The sequence below is a fragment of the Lethenteron reissneri genome, unplaced genomic scaffold (assembly GCF_015708825.2).
Source record: "Lethenteron reissneri isolate LAM-NWPU_2019-01 unplaced genomic scaffold, ASM1570882v1 scaffold_1900, whole genome shotgun sequence".
Classification (NCBI taxonomy): Eukaryota; Metazoa; Chordata; class Hyperoartia; order Petromyzontiformes; family Petromyzontidae; genus Lethenteron; species Lethenteron reissneri.
Window position 1 is genome coordinate 64,635 of NW_026891664.1, and position 19,028 is coordinate 83,662.

The 19,028-nt window shown below is 54.1% G+C and overlaps 1 protein-coding gene across 7 annotated transcripts in view; it reads right to left on the reverse strand.

The window, feature by feature from the left end:
* LOC133339560 (WAS/WASL-interacting protein family member 3) overlaps positions 1-19,022 on the reverse strand; it is a 53,540-nt gene extending 34,518 nt beyond the window's left edge. For 6 of the 7 annotated variants that reach the window (XM_061547668.1, XM_061547669.1, XM_061547667.1 and 3 more), the window contains exon 1: positions 573-19,022. In XM_061547668.1, coding sequence (XP_061403652.1) covers positions 17,653-18,615 — 963 coding nt within the window. In that variant the 5' untranslated portion in view covers positions 18,616-19,022 and the 3' untranslated portion in view covers positions 573-17,652. The remainder of the gene's footprint in view (positions 1-572) is intronic. The other variant, XM_061547666.1, reaches the window with a different exon arrangement.
* Positions 19,023-19,028: the final 6 nt, after the last annotated feature.

Genomic DNA, 19,028 nt, shown 5'->3' on the forward strand with positions numbered 1-19,028 from the left:
TCGGTGCGATTTGCCAGAATAGTGAAGCCATCCACCTGCTTCTGGTCGTAAACAAACAGTGCAGGATGACGATGTCATCGTCGTTGTTGAACCCCTTCAGGATTCGAGATCAGAGGCAGCGGTGAGGGGCTATGCAACTAAGTAATAGATCAGTAATCAGCCACTTAGCGACACACATGTAAGGCATTGCAATGTGTGTTGTGTATTACTTAATACATTCGGTAAAGTCACGCGGCTTCACCGAAAGACCCAAAGAATATGAATTCCTGGAGCCACTAAAGATTTAAGAAGCTTCCAGGCTGCGCCGAGTCTGTAGCCATCACAGCGGTTGAAATTATTTGAATTCTTCTAGATTTCAATTATCCAACTAATCTTGGCCAGCAATAATTAGTTCCGCATAACGCTTCAACGTTATCAAAATCAATTGAATGCCCTTGTTGGAAAGCAAGCTCTGCAACTTCTGCCAGCTGTGTTTGGGAGAATGTAATGTTCCATTGGTGCTCAAGTACAACATCCACATCGCTCGTTTGGTGAGCAAGGCCGAGGATCGGGCCGGAGACTCGCACGGTTACCTGGGTTGAGAACTCGCCCAGACATCTCTCTCAAAGTTGGGGGTGGCAGGAACGGATGCCAGCGTGTCTGATTCCCCATCACCACCACCACCATCCGCTCAGCCTTGACAATAATAAACACAACCTCCATGATGCTCACGCGTGGCTACAGAGCACGGCTCATTGCCATTGATCATAAATAATGCTGCTGCTGCTGCTGTGGGTAGCAAGAGACGTTGACACTCCCTGATGGACGCTGTTGGTTGTCTCTGGCCCCTCCTGTTCAGGACTGGGATCTCTGCCCCGTTGGGGCTTCCTTTCGTTGGAGCTGTACCGAGATGTTTGACGTTTGAGCGAGAGTAGACCAGGGAGAGGTTTCTGGAAGATAAACCGTTAGGACACCCCCCCCCCCCAACCGATTCCCAGCTGTGATGCGAACGCAGTGGCCTGAAATAATAAATAGAGCTGTAGATGACCGACGTATTAACTTGTTATGTATTGTGATTATAGCGCGCTGCTACTGCTATTGTTAATCCGGCTGTCATGGATTGACTTATGCAGCTAGCCAAGGATGCTACGTTTAGATGTGTGTTGTGTCTGTAGCTATTGTAAACTTTCAATCACATTTGTTGGGAAAACTGTTACTACAACGTAAGTTTTAGAGGGGATTGGTTTGGCCCGATTTTTTTGATTTAGTATAGATTTACAGATTTTTTTTTATCTGTATTGTAGTAGGATTGTTATTGGGATCAAACAGAAATGGAATTTTTTGCACTTTCTGTATGCACAAAGGATGGGTTGTGCTTTTTCTGTAGCATTTCATTGTTTACATAATGCGATGTTCAGATTTGCGTACAATTAATTTTAGGTGTATCTTGTCATTTTAATGTTTGTTGCGGTTGACACCCAAATCAAGAGCCGAATGGCTCACAGGGCAAAACCTAATGAATGAAACTGAAACAAATAAAATAACAAAAACTCACGTTTCAAAAAGCGATAGATTTGGGCAGAGAAGATTTGTGGTGTTTACCAGGTGCCACGGAAACCGGCCCGAATTCTCCGCGACGAAGCCCAGACACCATCACGGGACGCACGAGAGGGTTTGCGTGGAGTTCAAACCGAGAGAGACGTCTGTGTAAATGGGACTTGGGGATCTTGCGACTGCCTGGATTCACCGATGATCTCTCTTCCCGCTCTTTGCCGGCGTCGCGAGGACACAGAAGCGAGGTAGTCTGGAAGATAAAACGTCAGGACCCCCCCCCCCCCCCCCAACTCCGATACGAACGCAAAGCCTGAAGTAGTCGTTGATAATGAGAATGGCAACGGCGTTTAACCTCAAGTAAAACATCCACATCGCTCGTTTGGTGAGCAAGGCCGAGGATCGGGCCGGAGACTCGCACGGTTACCTGGGTTGAGAACTCGCCCAGACATCTCTCTCAAAATTGGGGGTGGCAGGAACGGATGCCAGCGTGTCTGATTCCCCATCACCACCACCACCACCATCCGCTCAGCCTTGACAATAATAAAACACAACCTCCATGATGCTCACGCGTGGCTACAGAGCACGGCTCATTGCCATTGATCATAAATAATGCTGCTGCTGCTGCTGTGGGTAGCAAGAGACATTGACACTCCCTGATGGACGCTGTTGGGTGTCTCTGGCCCCTCCTGTCCAGGACTGGGTTGTAACAGCGGCAGGGGGTTGCGCATCTCCCATTCCGCCCATCGCCACCACCGTCATCCGCTCAGCCTTGACAACGATAAACACAACCTCCGTATGTCCACGTGTGGGCTACACAGCCAAGGCTCATTGCCATCGATAAATAAAGTTGCTGTGCGGGAAGGACAAGAGTCATTGACACTCCCTGGTGGATGGTAATGGCCGTACGGCTTCTCCCCCCTTCCACCCAGGGCTGGGTTGGTGTTGCACAGCAGTGCTGCTGCTTGCTCTGTGCGTCAGCTTGCGTTTCACATTCACCACCACCACCTGCCGAGCCTTGACAACGATAAACACAACCTCCGTGTTCACACTCGTGGCTGCCTAGCAGCACTGCTCACGACCAGTTCATAGTAATAATATTGATGCTGCTGCTGTGGGTAGCAAGAGACATTGACACTCCCTGATGGACGCTGTTGGAGTTGCATCAAAGTTGCGTTGAGCAGCAGAGACCGTGTGGAGATCCAGTAAGAAAGTTGCGTGGAGTTGAACGAGACGTCTGCGCTAGGGACAACTGCTGGGGTCCTGTAACATAGAACGTTAGGAGCCCCCCCCCCCCACCAACAAACCCTGTAGTAGTAGCAGCAAGGCAAATTCAAACGCACGGCCAAAAGGTGTTGGCGGTGTTACCAGGAGGTCCGCTGGCTGGGTTCTCACGACGACGCCCCAGACATCTGAACTTCCTTCACGGGACGCACGAGAGGGTTTGCGTGGAGTTGGAACCGAGAGAGACGTCTGTGTAAATGGGACTTGGGGATCTTGCGACTGCCTGGATTCACCGATGATCTCTCTTCCCCCTCTTTGCCGGCGTCGCGAGAACGCAGGAGACGCGAGGGAGTCTGGAAGATAAAACGTCAGGAACCCCCCCCCCCCCAACTCCGATACGAACGCAAAGCCTGAAGTAGTCGTTGATTATTCTGGTCTGCTGGCACTTTGCACCAGACTCCACTCCCGATCCTCACTCCAAACTCCACTCCAGATCCTGATCCAAACTCCACTCCTGATCCTCACTCCAAACTCCACTCCTGATCCTCACTCCAAACTCCACTCCTGATCCTCACTCCAAACTCCACTCCTGATCCTCACTCCAAACTCCACTCCAGATCCTGATCCAAACTCCACTCCTGATCCTCACTCCAAACTCCACTCCAGATCCTCACTCCAAACTCCACTCCTGATCCTCACTCCAAACTCCACTCCTGATCTTCGCTCCAAACTCCACTCCAGATCCTCACTCCAAACTCCACTCCTGATCCTCACTCCAAACTCCACTCCAGATCCTCACTCCAAACTCCACTCCAGATCCTCACTCCAAACTCCACTCCAGATCCTCACTCCAGACTCCACTCCTGATCTTCACTCCAGACTCCACTCCTGATCCTCGCTCCAAACTCCACTCCAGATCCTGATCCTCGCTCCAAACTCCACTCCAGATCCTGATCCTCGCTCCAAACTCCACTCCAGATCAAGACTCCAATCCACTGCTGATCCTCGCTCCATAATCCACTCCTGATCACCACCACCACCACAACCATCCACAAGGCGATGATGGAGAGACACGCGAGGGTTTGCGTGCGTAAAATCAGTGCTGGGCTCCTGTAACCGCCCGGATTCGCCCATCAACTCTGTCAACTCTCTCGCTCTTCCCCCCACCCCGTTGCAGTTCTTGCTGTGAGCACGCAGGAGACGCGAGTCTGCAAGACACGGCGTTAACACAACACCCACCCCCCCTTCCCCGCCCCGTCAACTCCCGACATACGAACACAAATAAAATAACAAAAACTCACGTGTGAAAAATTAACCCGTAAAAACAAAGTTTTTCACTATAAATCCTTTATATGCGTGGCGGCTAGAGTCCTCTCGTCCTCTGGCTTGAGATGGCTGCCACCTATGGGTCAGATGATTGCCTGCCACCATTAAGCAATTGGTAATTAAATATAATAAAAAATATTTTTCCCTATAAAGGTGTAAAATTACGGAAATTTTTTTCACGAACATAAATTGTCTCGCACAACGAGTCTGTGTGCAAAATGTCAGCCCGATTGGATCACGGAAAGTGGGTTAAAAAACGACCGAAAGATTTGCACTGTCGTAAGCGCGCAAGCAAGCGAACTTAATATAAAGGATTTAAAAAAGCGATAGATTTGGGCAGAGAAGATTTGTGGTGTTTACCAGGTGCCACGGAAACCGGCCCAAATTCTCCGCGACGAAGCCCAGACACCTTCACGGGACGCACGAGAGGGTTTGCGTGGAGTTGGAACCGAGAGAGACGTCTGTGTAAATGGGACTTGGGGATCTTGCGACTGCCTGGATTCACCGATGATCTCTTTCTTTGCCGGCGTCGCGAGGACGCAGGAGACACGAGGGAGTCTGGAAGATAAAAAGTCAGGACCCCCCCCCCCCCCAACTCCGATACGAACGCAAAGCCTGAAGTAGTCGTTGATAATGCCAATGGCAACGGCGTTTAACCTCAAGTAGAACATCCACATCGCTCGTTTGGGGAGCAAGGCCGAGGATCGGGCCGGAGACTCACACGGTTACCTGGGTTGAGAACTCGCCCAGACATCTCTCTCAAAGTTGGGGGTGGCAGGAACGGATGCCAGCGTGTCTGATTCCCCATCACCACCACCCGCTCAGCCTTGACAACAATAAAACACAACCTCCATGATGCTCACGCGTGGCTACAGAGCACGGCTCATTGCCATTGATCATAAATAATGCTGCTGCTGCTGTGGGTAGCAAGAGACATTGACACTCCCTGGTGGATGGTAATGGCCGTACGGCTTCTCCCCCCTTCCACCCAGGGCTGGGTTGGTGTTGTACAGCAGTGCGGCTGCTTGCTCTGTGCGTCAGCTTGCGTTTCACATTCACCACCACCACCACCTGCCGAGCCTTGACAACGATAAACACAACCTCCGTGTTCACACTCGTGGCTACCTAGCAGCACTGCTCACGACCAGTTCATAGTAATAATGTTGCTGCTGCTGTGGGTAGTAAGAAACATGGACACTCCCTGGTGGACGCTGTTGGAGTTGCATCAAGGTTGCGTTGAGCAGCAGAGACCGTGTGGAGATCCAGTTAGAAAGTTGCGTGGAGTTGAACGAGACGTCTGCGCTAAGCACAACTGCTGGGGTCCTGTAACATAGAACGTTAAGAGCCCCTCCCCCCTCCCCGATACAAACAAATCCTGTCGTAGTAGTAGCAGCAAGGCAAATTCAAACGCACGGCCAAAGGAGTTGCGGTGTTACCAGGAAGTCCGCTGTCTGGGTTTCCCCGATGATGCCCCAGACATCTGAACTTCCTTAACGGGACGCACGAGAGGGTTTGCGTGGAGTTCAAACCGAGAGAGACGTCTGTGTAAATGGGACTTGGGGATCTTGCGACTGCCTGGATTCACCGATGATCTCTCTTCCCCCTCTTTGCTGGCATCGCGAGGACGCAGGAGACGCGAGGGATTCTGGAAGATAAACGTCAGGACCCCCCCCCCAACTCCGATACAAACGCAAAGCCTGAAGTAGTCGTTGATAATGCCAATGGCAACGGCGTTTAACCTCAAGTACAACATCCACATCGCTCGTTTGGTGAGCAAGGCCGAGGATCGGGCCGGAGACTCGCACGGTTACCTGGGTTGAGAACTCGCCCAGACATCTCTCTCAAAGTTGGGGGTGGCAGGAACAGATGCCAGCGTGTCTGATTCCCCATCGCCACCACCATCATCATCCGCTCAGCCTTGACAATGATAAACACAACCTCCGTATGTCCACGTGTGGGCTACACAGCCAAGGCTCATTGCCATTGATAAATAAAGTTGCTGTGCGGGAAGGACAAGAGTCATTGACACTCCCTGGTGGATGGTAATGGCCGTACGGCTTCTCCCCCCTTCCACCCAGGGCTGGGTTGGTGTTGTACAGCAGTGCGGCTGCTTGCTCTGTGCGTCAGCTTGCGTTTCACATTCACCACCACCACCTGCCGAGCCTTGACAACGATAAACACAACCTCCGTGTTCACACTCGTGGCTACCTAGCAGCACTGCTCATGACCAGTTCATAGTAATAATGTTGCTGCTGCTGCTGTGGGTAGCAAGAGACATTGACACTCCCTGATGGACGCTGTTGGGTGTCTCTGGCCCCTCCTGTCCAGGACTAAGATCTCTGCCCCGTTGGGGCTTCCTTTCGTTGGAGCTGTACCGAGATGTTTCAAAGTAAACACGAGGAAAGATTCTGGAAGACAGAACGTTAGAGACCCCCCTCCCCCCCACCCTGATACAAACACAAGGACTGATCTGATCCCATCCTTAAAGGATGTCATTCTTGACTCACAGTACCCTGGTGTCTACAAACCGAGTAGCATTTGTGGTGATTGTTAGATCAATATTATTGCGACTGCCTGGATTCACCGATGATCTCTTCCCTCTCTTTGCTGGCCTTGCGAAGACACAGGAGATGCTAAGGAATCTGGAAGACACGGTGTTAAGACCCCCCCCCCCCCAACTCCGATACAAACACAAGGCCTGTAGCAGCAGTAGCAGCGAGGCAAATGTGAACGTCAAAGTGTTGACGGTGTTACCGGGTCCCGTTAACCGCCTGGAATGGCCGATGACAGAGGAGCAATTTGTGCTTCCTTCCCTGTTGCTCTCCCCCCTTGTACGATGTCGCGAGGTTGCTTGGGAGTTGCACAGAGAACGCGTGGAGTTGCACTGAAGTTGCGAGGAGTTGGAGGAAGGTTGCGTGAAGGTGTTCTGAGGTTACGTAGAGTTGCAGCGAGGTAACGTGGAGTTGGATTGAGGTTGTGTGGAGGAGTTGGAGCAAGGTTGAATGAAATTGTTCTGAGGCGACGTGGAGTTGCACCGAGTTGCCTGGAGTTGCAGCAAGGTTGCGTGGAGTTGCACTGAGGAAGTTGCGTGGAGTCGAACGAGACGTCTGCGCTAGGCACAACTGCTGGGGTCCTGTAACATAGAACGTTAGGAGCCCCTCCCCCCTCCCCCACCCCAGACCCACAAGGGCCAACACTGCACACCGCTTGCTAGCAATGTCACCATCAACGCCCTTTGCTGGCTTAGGGAAATATTCAGGACGGCCGTAAGAAAACACCGATTTCAATCCACCAGAGGAACCTCCGTTGCCAGTAGCAGAATACAATTGGATTTTTACCCTTTTATCTGGAAACAAAACTGACACTTTTTTTGCGCCTTTTGGCATCATTAAGTCCAACACCAGGTGAGACTAGGCTCTTAAGAATAGCTGTCTCGGGTGTGGACTAATCAATTTCAAGGACAGTGCATACATTATCAGAGTTATGTTTTTTGTTTGCATTTCAACCGCAGGTAGTGGTCAATGCAAACACGACTCCTTGCAAAAAAGGTGTCAGTTTTGTTGCCAGATAGAAGGGTAAAAAAACAATTATCAATGATTTCAATCTTCAAGTCACATTACTTAAACTTCACGCTGTGGTCATTTGCTAATAAAGGTGTCAAGTTTTGCCTCGTTTAAAACTTTCACAAAGTCCTGCCGACAACTTTCCCCGCGTGGCCGATTACAAAATAAAACGTCAACAAACCTCAAAATAGACATCCACATCGCTCGTTTGGTGAGCAAAGCCGAGGATCGGGCCGGAGACTCGCACGGTTACCTGGGTTGAGAACTCGCCCAGACATCTCTCTCAAAATTGGGGGTGGCAGGAACGGATGCCAGCGTGTCTGATTCCCCATCACCACCACCACCACCATCATCCGCTCAGCCTTGACAATAATAAAACACAACCTCCATGATGCTCACGCGTGGCTACAGAGCACGGCTCATTGCCATTGATCGTAAATAATGCTGCTGCTGCTGCTGTGGGTAGCGAGAGACATTGACACTCCCTGATGGATGCTGTTGGGAGTTGCATCAAAGTTGCGTTGAGTAGCACCGAGGTTACGTGGAGTTGCACTGAGGAAGTTGCGTGGAGTTGAACGAGACGTCTGTGCTAAGCACAACTGCTGGGGTCCTGTAACATAGAACGTTAGGAGCCCCTCCCCCCTCCCCGATACAAACAAACCCTGTAGTAGCAGCAGCAAGGCAAATTCAAACGCACGGCCAAAAAGGTGATGGCGGTGTTACCAGGAGGTCCCGCTGTCGGGGTTTTCCCGATGATGCCCCAGACATCTGAACTTCCTTCACGGGACGCACGAGAGGGTTTGCGTGGAGTTCAAACCGAGAGAGACGTCTGTGTAAATGGGACTTGGGGATCTCGCGACTGCCTGGATTCACCGATGATCTCTCTTCCCGCTCTTTGCCGGCGTCGCGAGGACGCAGGAGACGCGAGGGATTCTGGAAGATAAAACGTCAGGACCCCCCCCCCCCCCCAACTCCGATACGAACGCAAAGCCTGAAGTAGTCGTTGATAATTTAAATGGCAACGGCGTTTTAACTTTACCAGGTGTCCCGTTAACGGCCTGGATTCTCCCGACGACGCCCCAGACATCTGCACGCCCTCCACTCCGCTTGCGCAACACGAAGCCGCGTGGAGTTGAACCGAGACATCGAGACGCAGACCTGGCTCCCTGTCCCGTCACTGCCTGGGGTCTCTGCCCCGTTGGGGCTTCCTTGGTTTGGAGCTGTACAGAGATGTTTGAGCGAGAGTAGACCGGGGAGAGGATTCTGGAAGACAGAACGTTAGAGACCCCCCCCACTCCCCCTGATACAAACACAAGGCCTGTAGCAGCAGCAGCAAGGCAAATGTGAACGTCAAAGTGTTGACGGTGTTACCGGGTCCCGTTAACCGCCTGGAATGGCCGATGACAGAGGAGCAATTTGCGCTTCCTTCCCTGTTGCTCTCCCCCCTCGTACGATGTCGCGAGGTTGCTTGGGAGTTGCACAGAGAACGCGTGGAGTTGCACTGAAGTTGCGAGGAGTTGGAGCAAGGTTGCGTGAAGGTGTTCTGAGGTTACGTAGAGTTGCAGCGAGGTAACGTGGAGTTGGACAGAGAACGTGTGGAGGTGAGGAGTTGGAGCAAGGTTGAATGAAAATGTTCTGAGGTTACGTGGAGTTGAACCGAGTTGCCTGGAGTTGCAGCGAGGTTGTGTGGAGTTGCACTGAGGAAGTTGCGTGGAGTTGAACGAGACGTCTGCGCGAGGCACAACTGCTGGGGTCCTGTAACATAGAACGTTAGGAGCCCCTCCCCCCTCCCCCCCTCCCCGATACAAACAAATCCTGTAGTAGCAGCAGCAAGGCAAATTCAAACGCACGGCCAAAAAGGTGTTGGCGGTGTTACCAGGAGGTCCGCTGTCTGAGATTTCCCCGATGACGCCCCAGACATCTGAACTTCCTTAACGGGACGCACGAGAGAGTTTGCGTGGAGTTGGAACCGAGAGAGACGTCTGTGTAAATGGGACTTGGGGATCTTGCGACTGCCTGGATCCACCGATGATCTCTCTTCCCGCTCTTTGCCGGCGTCGTGAGGACGCAGGAGACGCGAGGGATTCTGGAAGATAAAACGTCAGGACCCCCCCCCCCCCCCCAACACGAACGCAAAGCCTGAAGTAGTCGTTGATAATGCCAATGGCAACGGCGTTTAACCTCAAGTAAAACATCCACGTCGCTCGTTTGGTGAGCAAGGCCGAGGATCGGGCCGGAGACTCACACGGTTACCTGGGTTGAGAACTCGCCCAGACATCTCTCTCAAAAGTTGGGGGTGGCAGGAACGGATGCCAGCGATTCACCATCACCACCACCATCATCCGCTCAGCCTTGACAACGATAAACACAACCTCCGTATGTCCACGTGTGGGCTACACAGCCAAGGCTCATTGCCATTGATAAATAAAGTTGCTGTGCGGGAAGGACAAGAGTCATTGACACTCCCTGGTGGATGGTAATGGCCGTACGGCTTCTCCCCCCTTCCACCCAGGGCTGGGTTGGTGTTGTACAGCAGTGCGGCTGCTTGCTCTGTGCGTCAGCTTGCGTTTCACATTCACCACCACCACCACCTGCCGAGCCTTGACAACGATAAACACAATCTCCGTGTTCACACTCGTGGGCTAAAGAGCCAAGGCCCATCACCATTGATAAACAATTATAAATGTTGCCGTGTGGCTGTAAAGCACGAAGCGTTAAGGACACTCCCTGGTGGTGGCAAAGATTCTCGCCCCGCTCCTTCCACGGCTGGTTTACTTTGTGCCGATTTGTACAGCAGTCGGGGGTTGAGTTCCTCACATTCTCCACCCATCGCCACCATCACCCGCTCAGCCTTGACAACGATAAACACAGCTCCACGTTCACACCTGGCTGGCGAAGCCAACTCATGACCCATTGAGAATAACGCATGCAGAGTGAGGCGAGTCAAAGGGCACTCCCTGGTTGTGGCGGTGTCATGGGGCTTGCTGTGGTGTCTCTTCTTCCCCTACTGCAGGGCTGGGCTTGTTGTACAGGGTAGGTAGGTAGGGCTGGACGTTTGACTAGGTTCTGTAACAGAGAACGTGAAAGGCCCCCCTCAAGATTTCTGGCAAGCCACAGCAACGGACAGATTCGTAAACGGGTGTGTGGGGGGAGACCTTTGGTTTACCCAGACCACGAGGCACGAGACGTCTCACCGCCTGGGCTACGGAGACGCAAGCTCTGCTCAGCGGGAAGGAGATGGGGGGGGGAAGAGAAACTTCTGGAAGACATTTGGTTAAGGACAACCCCCCCGCCCACCCAATGCCTTCTTCCATGCACACAGCACTTTGCACCACGTGGGGTAAAATTGCATGTGGGAGGAGTGGGACGAGTGGTTTACCGCACAGCCTGCGCCACCCACACATAGGAGGACGATGGCCGGTCGGTGGAGCTTGGTATAGAACGCCAGCAGCCAGCGAGCGGCTACAAAACGCGCACACGGGGGAGGAGGGTGCAGGGCAGACGGAGCAGCTGTGTGAGCTTCCTGTGGCTGGGCAGCAGAGGGCAGTGACGGTGGCCGATTCAGTAGCAGTGCAGAGGCGGTGATGGTGGCTGGGCAGTGCAGAGGCGGTGATGGTGGCTGGGCAGTGCAGAGGCGGTGACGGTGGCTGGGCAGTGCAGAGGCGGTGATGGTGGCTGGGCAGTGCAGAGGCGGTGATGGTGGCTGGGCAGTGCAGAGGCGGTGACGGTGGCTGGGCAGTGCAGAGGCGGTGATGGTGGCTGGGCAGTAATGGTGGCTGGGCAGTGCAGAGGCGGTGATGGTGGCTGGGCAGTGCAGAGGCGGTGACGGTGGCTGGGCAGTGGAGAGCGGTGATGGTGGCTGGGCAGTGATGGTGGCTGGGCAGTGGAGAGCGGTGATCGTGGCTGGGCAGCAGAGGGCGGTGACGGTGGCAGAGCAGTGGCAGGCGGTGACAGTGGAGCTGTGACAGTAGCAGCGTTGCGACGGGTTACTGAGTGTGATATTTGTGACCCGACGATTGATTTCACGCCGGCAAGGAGCCGCCCGTGCGAGCGAGCCCGGTGCATCTGCGTCCCCGACCCCGACCCTCTGCTTCACACGTCTCCTGGACAATGCCCCCTTCCCCCTCGGGCAATCTGCGCAAAAGATCAGGCCGACAAGAGTTGCTGTTGGTCGCTTCGCAATGCTCCCCCAGCCTTGCCCTCTCCAAGTCTCTTAAGCGGTGCGCAATTTCCACGTTCGTAAAAAAGTCAATTGTTAAATCTTTCCCCAAGAGGGGGGGCTGCCTCCCTTCAAGAAGCACTTGAGGAAGCAAGTCGAGTTTGGAAAATTTCACTTGAAATTCCTCCACAATTTGTCGAGCGTTCATTGTCCAATCGTTAATTTCCCCGAAGCCTTCCAGACTTCACGCGTGCCGGGGTTTTGACGTTGCCAAACTGACGTGAAGTGGCCGCGATGACTCGGGATGATAGAGTTTGTTTCATAGAGACATTTCATCCCAGCAATTAAAAAAAAAATCTCCGCAAATTCATCCTCCATTTTTAAACGTTTCACGAGCAGCGAACAGAACCTTTTGACAGGCGGTCTTTGCCCCGTTGGGGCTTCCTTTCTTTGGAGCTGTACCGAGATGTTTCAGAGTAGACACGAGGAAAGATTCTGGAAGACAGAACGTTAGAGACCCCCCCCCCCCAACCAACCCGCCCCAAGCAATCCCACCCCAACTCTGATACGGACTCAAAGCCTGAATTAGACATTGAAAATACGAACGAATGGGAACGGCGTTTTAACTTTACCAGGTGTCCCGTTAACGGCCTGGATTCTCACGACGACGCCCCAGACATCTGCACGCCCTCCACTCCGCTTGCGCAACACGAAGCCGCGTGGAGTTGAACCGAGACATCGAGACGCAGACCTGGCTCCCTGTCCCGTCACTGCCTGGGGTCTCTGCCCCGTTGGGGCTTCCTTTCGTTGGAGCTGTACCGAGATGTTTGACGTTTGAGCGAGAGTAGACCGGGGAGAGGATTCTGGAAGAGAAACCGTTAGGACACCCACCCCCCCCCCCCCCCAAACACACCCCCAGCTGCGATGCGAACGCAGTAGCAACATCTGCAGTGAAAACAAACTTGGGCAAAAGAGTCGCGCTGTTGCCAGCTGCCACGGAAACCGGCCTGAATTCTCCATGACGAAGCCCAGACACCTTTACGGGACGCACGAGAGGGTTTGCGTGGAATTCGAACCGAGAGAGACGTCTGTGTAAAATCGGACTTGGGGATCTTGCGACGGCCTGGATTCACCGATGATCTCTCTTCCCGCTCTTTGCCGGCGTCGCGAGGACGCAGGAGACGCGAGGGATTCTAGAAGATAAAACGTCAGGACCCCCCCCCCCCCCAACTCCGATACGAACGCAATACCTGAAGTAGCCGTTGATGCCAATGGCAACGGCGTTTAACCTCAAGTAAAACATCCACATCGCTCGTTTGGTGAGCAAGGCCGAGGATCGGGCCGGAGACTCGCACGGTTACCTGGGTTGAGAACTCGCCCAGACATCTCTTTCAAAGTTGGGGGTGGCAGGATCGGATGCCAGCGTGTCTGATTCCCCATCACCACCACCACCATCATCCGCTCAGCCTTGACAATAATAAAACACAACCTCCATGATGCTCACGCGTGGCTACAGAGCACGGCTCGTTGCCATTGATCATAAATAATGCTGCTGCTGCTGCTGCTGTGGGTAGCAAGAGACATTGACACTCCCTGATGGACGCTGTTGGGTGTCTCTGGCCGCTCCTGTCCAGGACTGGGTTGTCACAGCGGCAGGGAGTTGCGCATCTCCCATTCCGCCCATCGCCACCGCCGCCGTCATCCGCTCAGCCTTGACAACGATAAACACAACCTCCGTATGTCCACGTGTGGGCTACACAGCCAAGGCTCATTGCCATCGATAAATAAAGTTGCTGTGCGGAAAGTACAAGAGTCATTGACACTCCCTGGTGGATGGTAATGGCCGTACAGCTTCTCCCCCCTTCCACCCAGGGCTGGGTTGGTGTTGTACAGCAGTGCGGCTGCTTGCTCTGTGCGTCAGCTTGCGTTTCACATTCACCACCACCACCTGCCGAGCCTTGACAACGATAAACACAACCTCCGTGTTCACACTCGTGGCTACCTAGCAGCACTGCTCACGACCAGTTCATAGTAATAATGTTGCTGCTGCTGCTGTGGGTAGCGAGAGACATTGACACTCCCTGATGGACGCTGTTGGTTGTTTCTGGCCCCTCATGTCCAGGACTGGGTTGTCACAGCGGTAGGAGGCTGCATATCTGGCTCCCTGTCCCGTCACTGCCTGGAGCTGTACCGAGATGTTTGATTTGAGCGAGAGTAGAACATGGAGAGGATTCTGGAAGACAGAACGTTAGGACACACACCCCCCCTAACCCACCCCCAGCTGCGATGCGAACGCAGTAGCAACGTCTGTAGTGAAAACAAACATGGGCAAAAGAGTTGCGCTGTTACCAGGTTCCATGCAAACTGCCTGGATTCTCCCGACGACGCCCCAGACATCTCAACTTCCTTCACGGGACGCACGAGAGGGTTTGCGTGAAGTTCGAACCGAGAGAGACGTCTGTGTAAATCGGACTTGGTGATCTTGCGAATGCCTGGATTCACCGATGATCTCTTCTTTGCTGGAGTTGCGAGGACGCAGGGGATTCTGGAAGATAAAACGTCAGGACCCCCCCCCCCCCAACTCCGATACGAACGCAAAGCCTGAAGTAGTCGTTGATAATGCCAATGGCAACGGCGTTTTAACTTTACCAGGTGTCCCGTTAACGGCCTGGATTCTCCCCACGACGCCCCAGACATCTGCAAGCCCTCCACTCCGCTTGCGCAACACGAAGCCGCGTGGAGTTGAACCGAGACATCGAGACGCAGACCTGGCTCCCTGTCCCGTCACTGCCTGGGATCTCTGCCCCGTTGGGGCTTCCTTGGTTTGGAGCTGTACCGAGATGTTTGACGTTTGAGCGAGAGTAGACCAGGGAGAGGATTCTGGAAGACAGAACATTAGAGAACCCCCCCCCCCACAAACACAAGGCCTGTAGCAGCAGTAGCAGCAAGGCAAATGTGAACGTCAAAGTGTTGACTGTGTTACCGGGTCCCGTTAACCGCCCGGAATGGCCGATGACAGAGGAGCAATTTGCGCTTCCTTCCCTGTTGCTCTCCCCCCTTGTACGATGTCGCGAGGTTGCTTGGGAGTTGCACAGAGAACACGTGGAGTTGCACTGAAGTTGCGAGGAGTTGGAGCAAGGTTGCGTGAAGGTGTTCTGAGGTTACGTAGAGTTGCAGCGAGGTAACGTGGAGTTGCACAGAGAACGTGTGGAGGTGAGGAGTTGGAGCAAGGTTGCGTAAAATTCTTCTGAGGCGACGTGGAGTTGGACCGAGTTGCCTGGAGTTGCACCGAGGTTACGAGAAGTTGCACTGAGGAAGTTGCGTGGAGTTGAACGAGACGTCTGCGCTAGGCACAACTGCTGGGGTCCTGTAACATAGAACGTTAGGAGCCCCTCCCCCCGCCCCCCCCCAGATACAAACAAATCCTGTCGTAGTAGCAGCAAGGCAAATTGAAACGCACGGCCAAAGGAGCTGCGGTGTTATCAGTCTAAGACACGGCAACCCTCCCCCCTCCTCCTACCCAGCCACAACTCCCAACATGAGAACACTAATTCTGTAGCAACGCGACGTTTGTAAAAGCGTAATAGAGTTGTTGCTTTTGGGTTGGATCACGTAAATATTTAAAATGTGTCGTTAAAACCCGCCACCACCCGACACGGCCAATTGGGTAAAGTTTGTCGCGTGAACAAAACGTGCCAATTCGTCACTAGTTCTAGCACACGCAAATACGAACGAATGGGAACGGCGTGATAACTTTGTTTACCAGGTGTCCCGTTAACGGCCTGGATTCTCCCGACGATGCCCCAGACATCTGCACGCCCTCCACTCCGCTTGCGCAACACGAAGCCGCGTGGAGTTGAACCGAGACATCGAGACGCAGACCTGGCTCCCTGTCCCGTCACTGCCTGGGATCTCTGCCCCGTTGGGGCTTCCTTGGTTTGGAGCTGTACCGAGATGTTTGACGTTTGAGCGAAAGTAGACCGGGGAGAGGATTCTGGAAGACAGAACGTGAGACACCCACCCCCCCACAAACACAAGGCCTGTAGCAGCAGTAGCAGCAAGGCCCGGAATGGCCGATGACAGAGGAGCAATTTGCGCTTCCTTCCCTGTTGCTCTCCCCCCTTGTACGATGTCGCGAGGTTGCTTGGGAGTTGCACAGAGAACGCGTGGAGTTGCACTGAAGTTGCGAGGAGTTGGAGCAAGGTTGCGTGAAGGTGTTCTGAGGTTACGTAGAGTTGCAGCGAGGTAACGTGGAGTTGGACAGAGAACGTGTGGAGGTGAGGAGTTGGAGCAAGGTTGAATGAAAATGTTCTGAGGTTACGTGGAGTTGAACCGAGTTGCCTGGAGTTGCAGCGAGGTTGTGTGGAGTTGCACTGAGGAAGTTGCGTGGAGCTGAACGAGACGTCTGCGCGAGGCACAACTGCTGGGGTCCTGTAACATAGAACGTTAGGAGCCCCTCCCCCCTCCCCCCCTCCCCGATACAAACAAATCTTGTAGTAGCAGCAGCAAGGCAAATTCAAACGCACGGCCAAAAAGGTGTTGGCGGTGTTACCAGGAGGTCCGCTGTCTGAGATTTCCCCGATGATGCCCCAGACATCCGAACTTCCTTAACGGGACGCACGAGAGAGTTTGCGTGGAGTTGGAACCGAGAGAGACGTCTGTGTAAATGGGACTTGGGGATCTTGCGACTGCCTGGATCCACCGATGATCTCTCTTCCCGCTCTTTGCCGGCGTCGTGAGGACGCAGGAGACGCGAGGGATTCTGGAAGATAAAACGTCAGGACCCCCCCCCCCCCCCAACACGAACGCAAAGCCTGAAGTAGTCGTTGATAATGCCAATGGCAACGGCGTTTAACCTCAAGTAAAACATCCACGTCGCTCGTTTGGTGAGCAAGGCCGAGGATCGGGCCGGAGACTCACACGGTTACCTGGGTTGAGAACTCGCCCAGACATCTCTCTCAAAAGTTGGGGGTGGCAGGAACGGATGCCAGCGATTCACCATCACCACCACCACCATCATCCGCTCAGCCTTGACAACGATAAACACAACCTCCGTATGTCCACGTGTGGGCTACACAGCCAAGGCTCATTGCCATTGATAAACAAAGTTGCTGTGCGGGAAGGACAAGAGTCATTGACACTCCCTGGTGGATGGTAATGGCCGTACGGCTTCTCCCCCCTTCCACCCAGGGCTGGGTTGGTGTTGTACAGCAATGCGGCTGCCGATTGCTCTGTGCGTCAGCTTGCGTTTCCCATTCACCACCACCACCTGCTGAGCCTTGACAACGATAAACACAATCTCCGTGTTCACACTCGTGGGCTAAAGAGCCAAGGCCCATCACCATTGATAAACAATTATAAATGTTGCCGTGTGGCTGTGAAGCACGAAGAGTTAAGGACACTCCCTGGTGGTGGCAAAGACTCTCGCCCCGCTCCTTCCACGGCTGGTTTACTTTGTGCCGATTTGTACAGCAGTCGGGGGTTGAGTTCCTCACATTCTCCACCCATCGCCACCATCACCCGCTCAGCCTTGACAACGATAAACACAGCTCCACGTTCACACCTGGCTGGCGAAGCCAACTCATGACCCATTGAGAATAACGCATGCAGAGTGAGGCGAGTCAAAGGGCACTCCCTGGTTGTGGCGGTGTCATGGGGCTTGCTGTGGTGTCTCTTCTTCCCCTTCTGCAGGGCTGGGCTTGTTGTACAGGGTAGGTAGGTAGGGCTGGACGTTTGACTAGGTTCTGTAACAGAGAACGTGAAAGGCCCCCCCCACCCCCCCTCAAGATTTCTGGCAAGCCACAGCAACGGACAGATTCGTAAACGGGTGTGTGGGGGGAGACCTTTGGTTTACCCAGACCACGAGGCACGAGACGTCTCACCGCCTGGGCTACGGAGACGCAAGCTCTGCTCAGCGGGAAGGAGATGGGGGGGGGGGGGGGGGGGAGAAACTTCTGGAAGACGTTTGGTTAAGGACAACCCCCCCGCCCACCCAATGCCTTCTTCCATGCACACAGCACTTTGCACCACGTGGGGTAAAATTGCATGTGGGAGGAGTGGGACGATTGCTTTACCGCACAGCCTGCGCCACCCACACATAGGACGATGGCCGGTCGGTGGAGCTTGGTATAGAACGCCAGCAGCCAGCGAGCGGCTACAAAACGCGCACACGGGGGAGGAGGGTGCAGGGCAGACGGAGCAGCTGTGTGAGCTTCCTGTGGCTGGGCAGCAGAGGGCAGTGACGGTGGCCGATTCAGTAGCAGTGCAGAGGCGGTGATGGTGGCTGGGCAGTGCAGAGGCGGTGATGGTGGCTGGGCAGTGCAGAGGCGGTGACGGTGGCTGGGCAGTGCAGAGGCGGTGACGGTGGCTGGGCAGTGCAGAGGTGGTGATGGTGGCTGGGCAGTGCAGAGGCGGTGATGGTGGCTGGGCAGTGCAGAGGCGGTGATGATGGCTGGGCAGTGCAGAGGCGGTGACGGTGGCTGGGCAGTGCAGAGGCGGGTGATGGTGGCTGGGCAGTGCAGAGGCGGTGACGGTGGCTGGGCAGTGCAGAGGCGGTGATGGTGGCTGGGCAGTGATGGTGGCTGGGCAGTGGAGAGCGGTGATCATGGCTGGGCAGTGATGGTGGCTGGGCAGTGGAGAGCGGTGATCGTGGCTGGCAGCAGAGGGCGGTGACGGTGGCAGAGCAGTGGCAGGCGGTGACAGTGGAGCTGTGACAGTAGCAGCGTTGCGACGGGTTACTGAGTGTGATATTTGTGACCCGACGATTGATTTCACGCCGGCAAGGAACCGCCTGTGCGAGCGAGCCCGGTGCATCTGCGTCCCCGACCCTCTGCTTCACACGTCTCCTGGACAATGCCCCACTTCCCCTCGGGCAATCTGCGCAAAAGATCAGGCCGACAAGAGTTGCTGTTGGTCGCTTTGCAATGCTCCCCCAGCCTTGCCCTCTCCAAGTCTCTTAAGCGGTGCGCAATTTCCACGTTCGTAAAAAAAGTCAATTGTTAAATCTTTCCCCAAGAGGGGGGGCTGCCTCCCTTCAAGAAGCACTTGAGGAAGCAAGTCGAGTTTGGAAAATTTCACTTGAAATTCCTCCACAATTTGTCGAGCGTTCATTGTCCAATCGTTAATTTCCCCGAAGCCTTCCAGACTTCACGCGTGCCGGGGTTTTGACGTTGCCAAACTGACGTGAAGTGGCCGCGATGACTCGGGATGATAGAGTTTGTTTCATA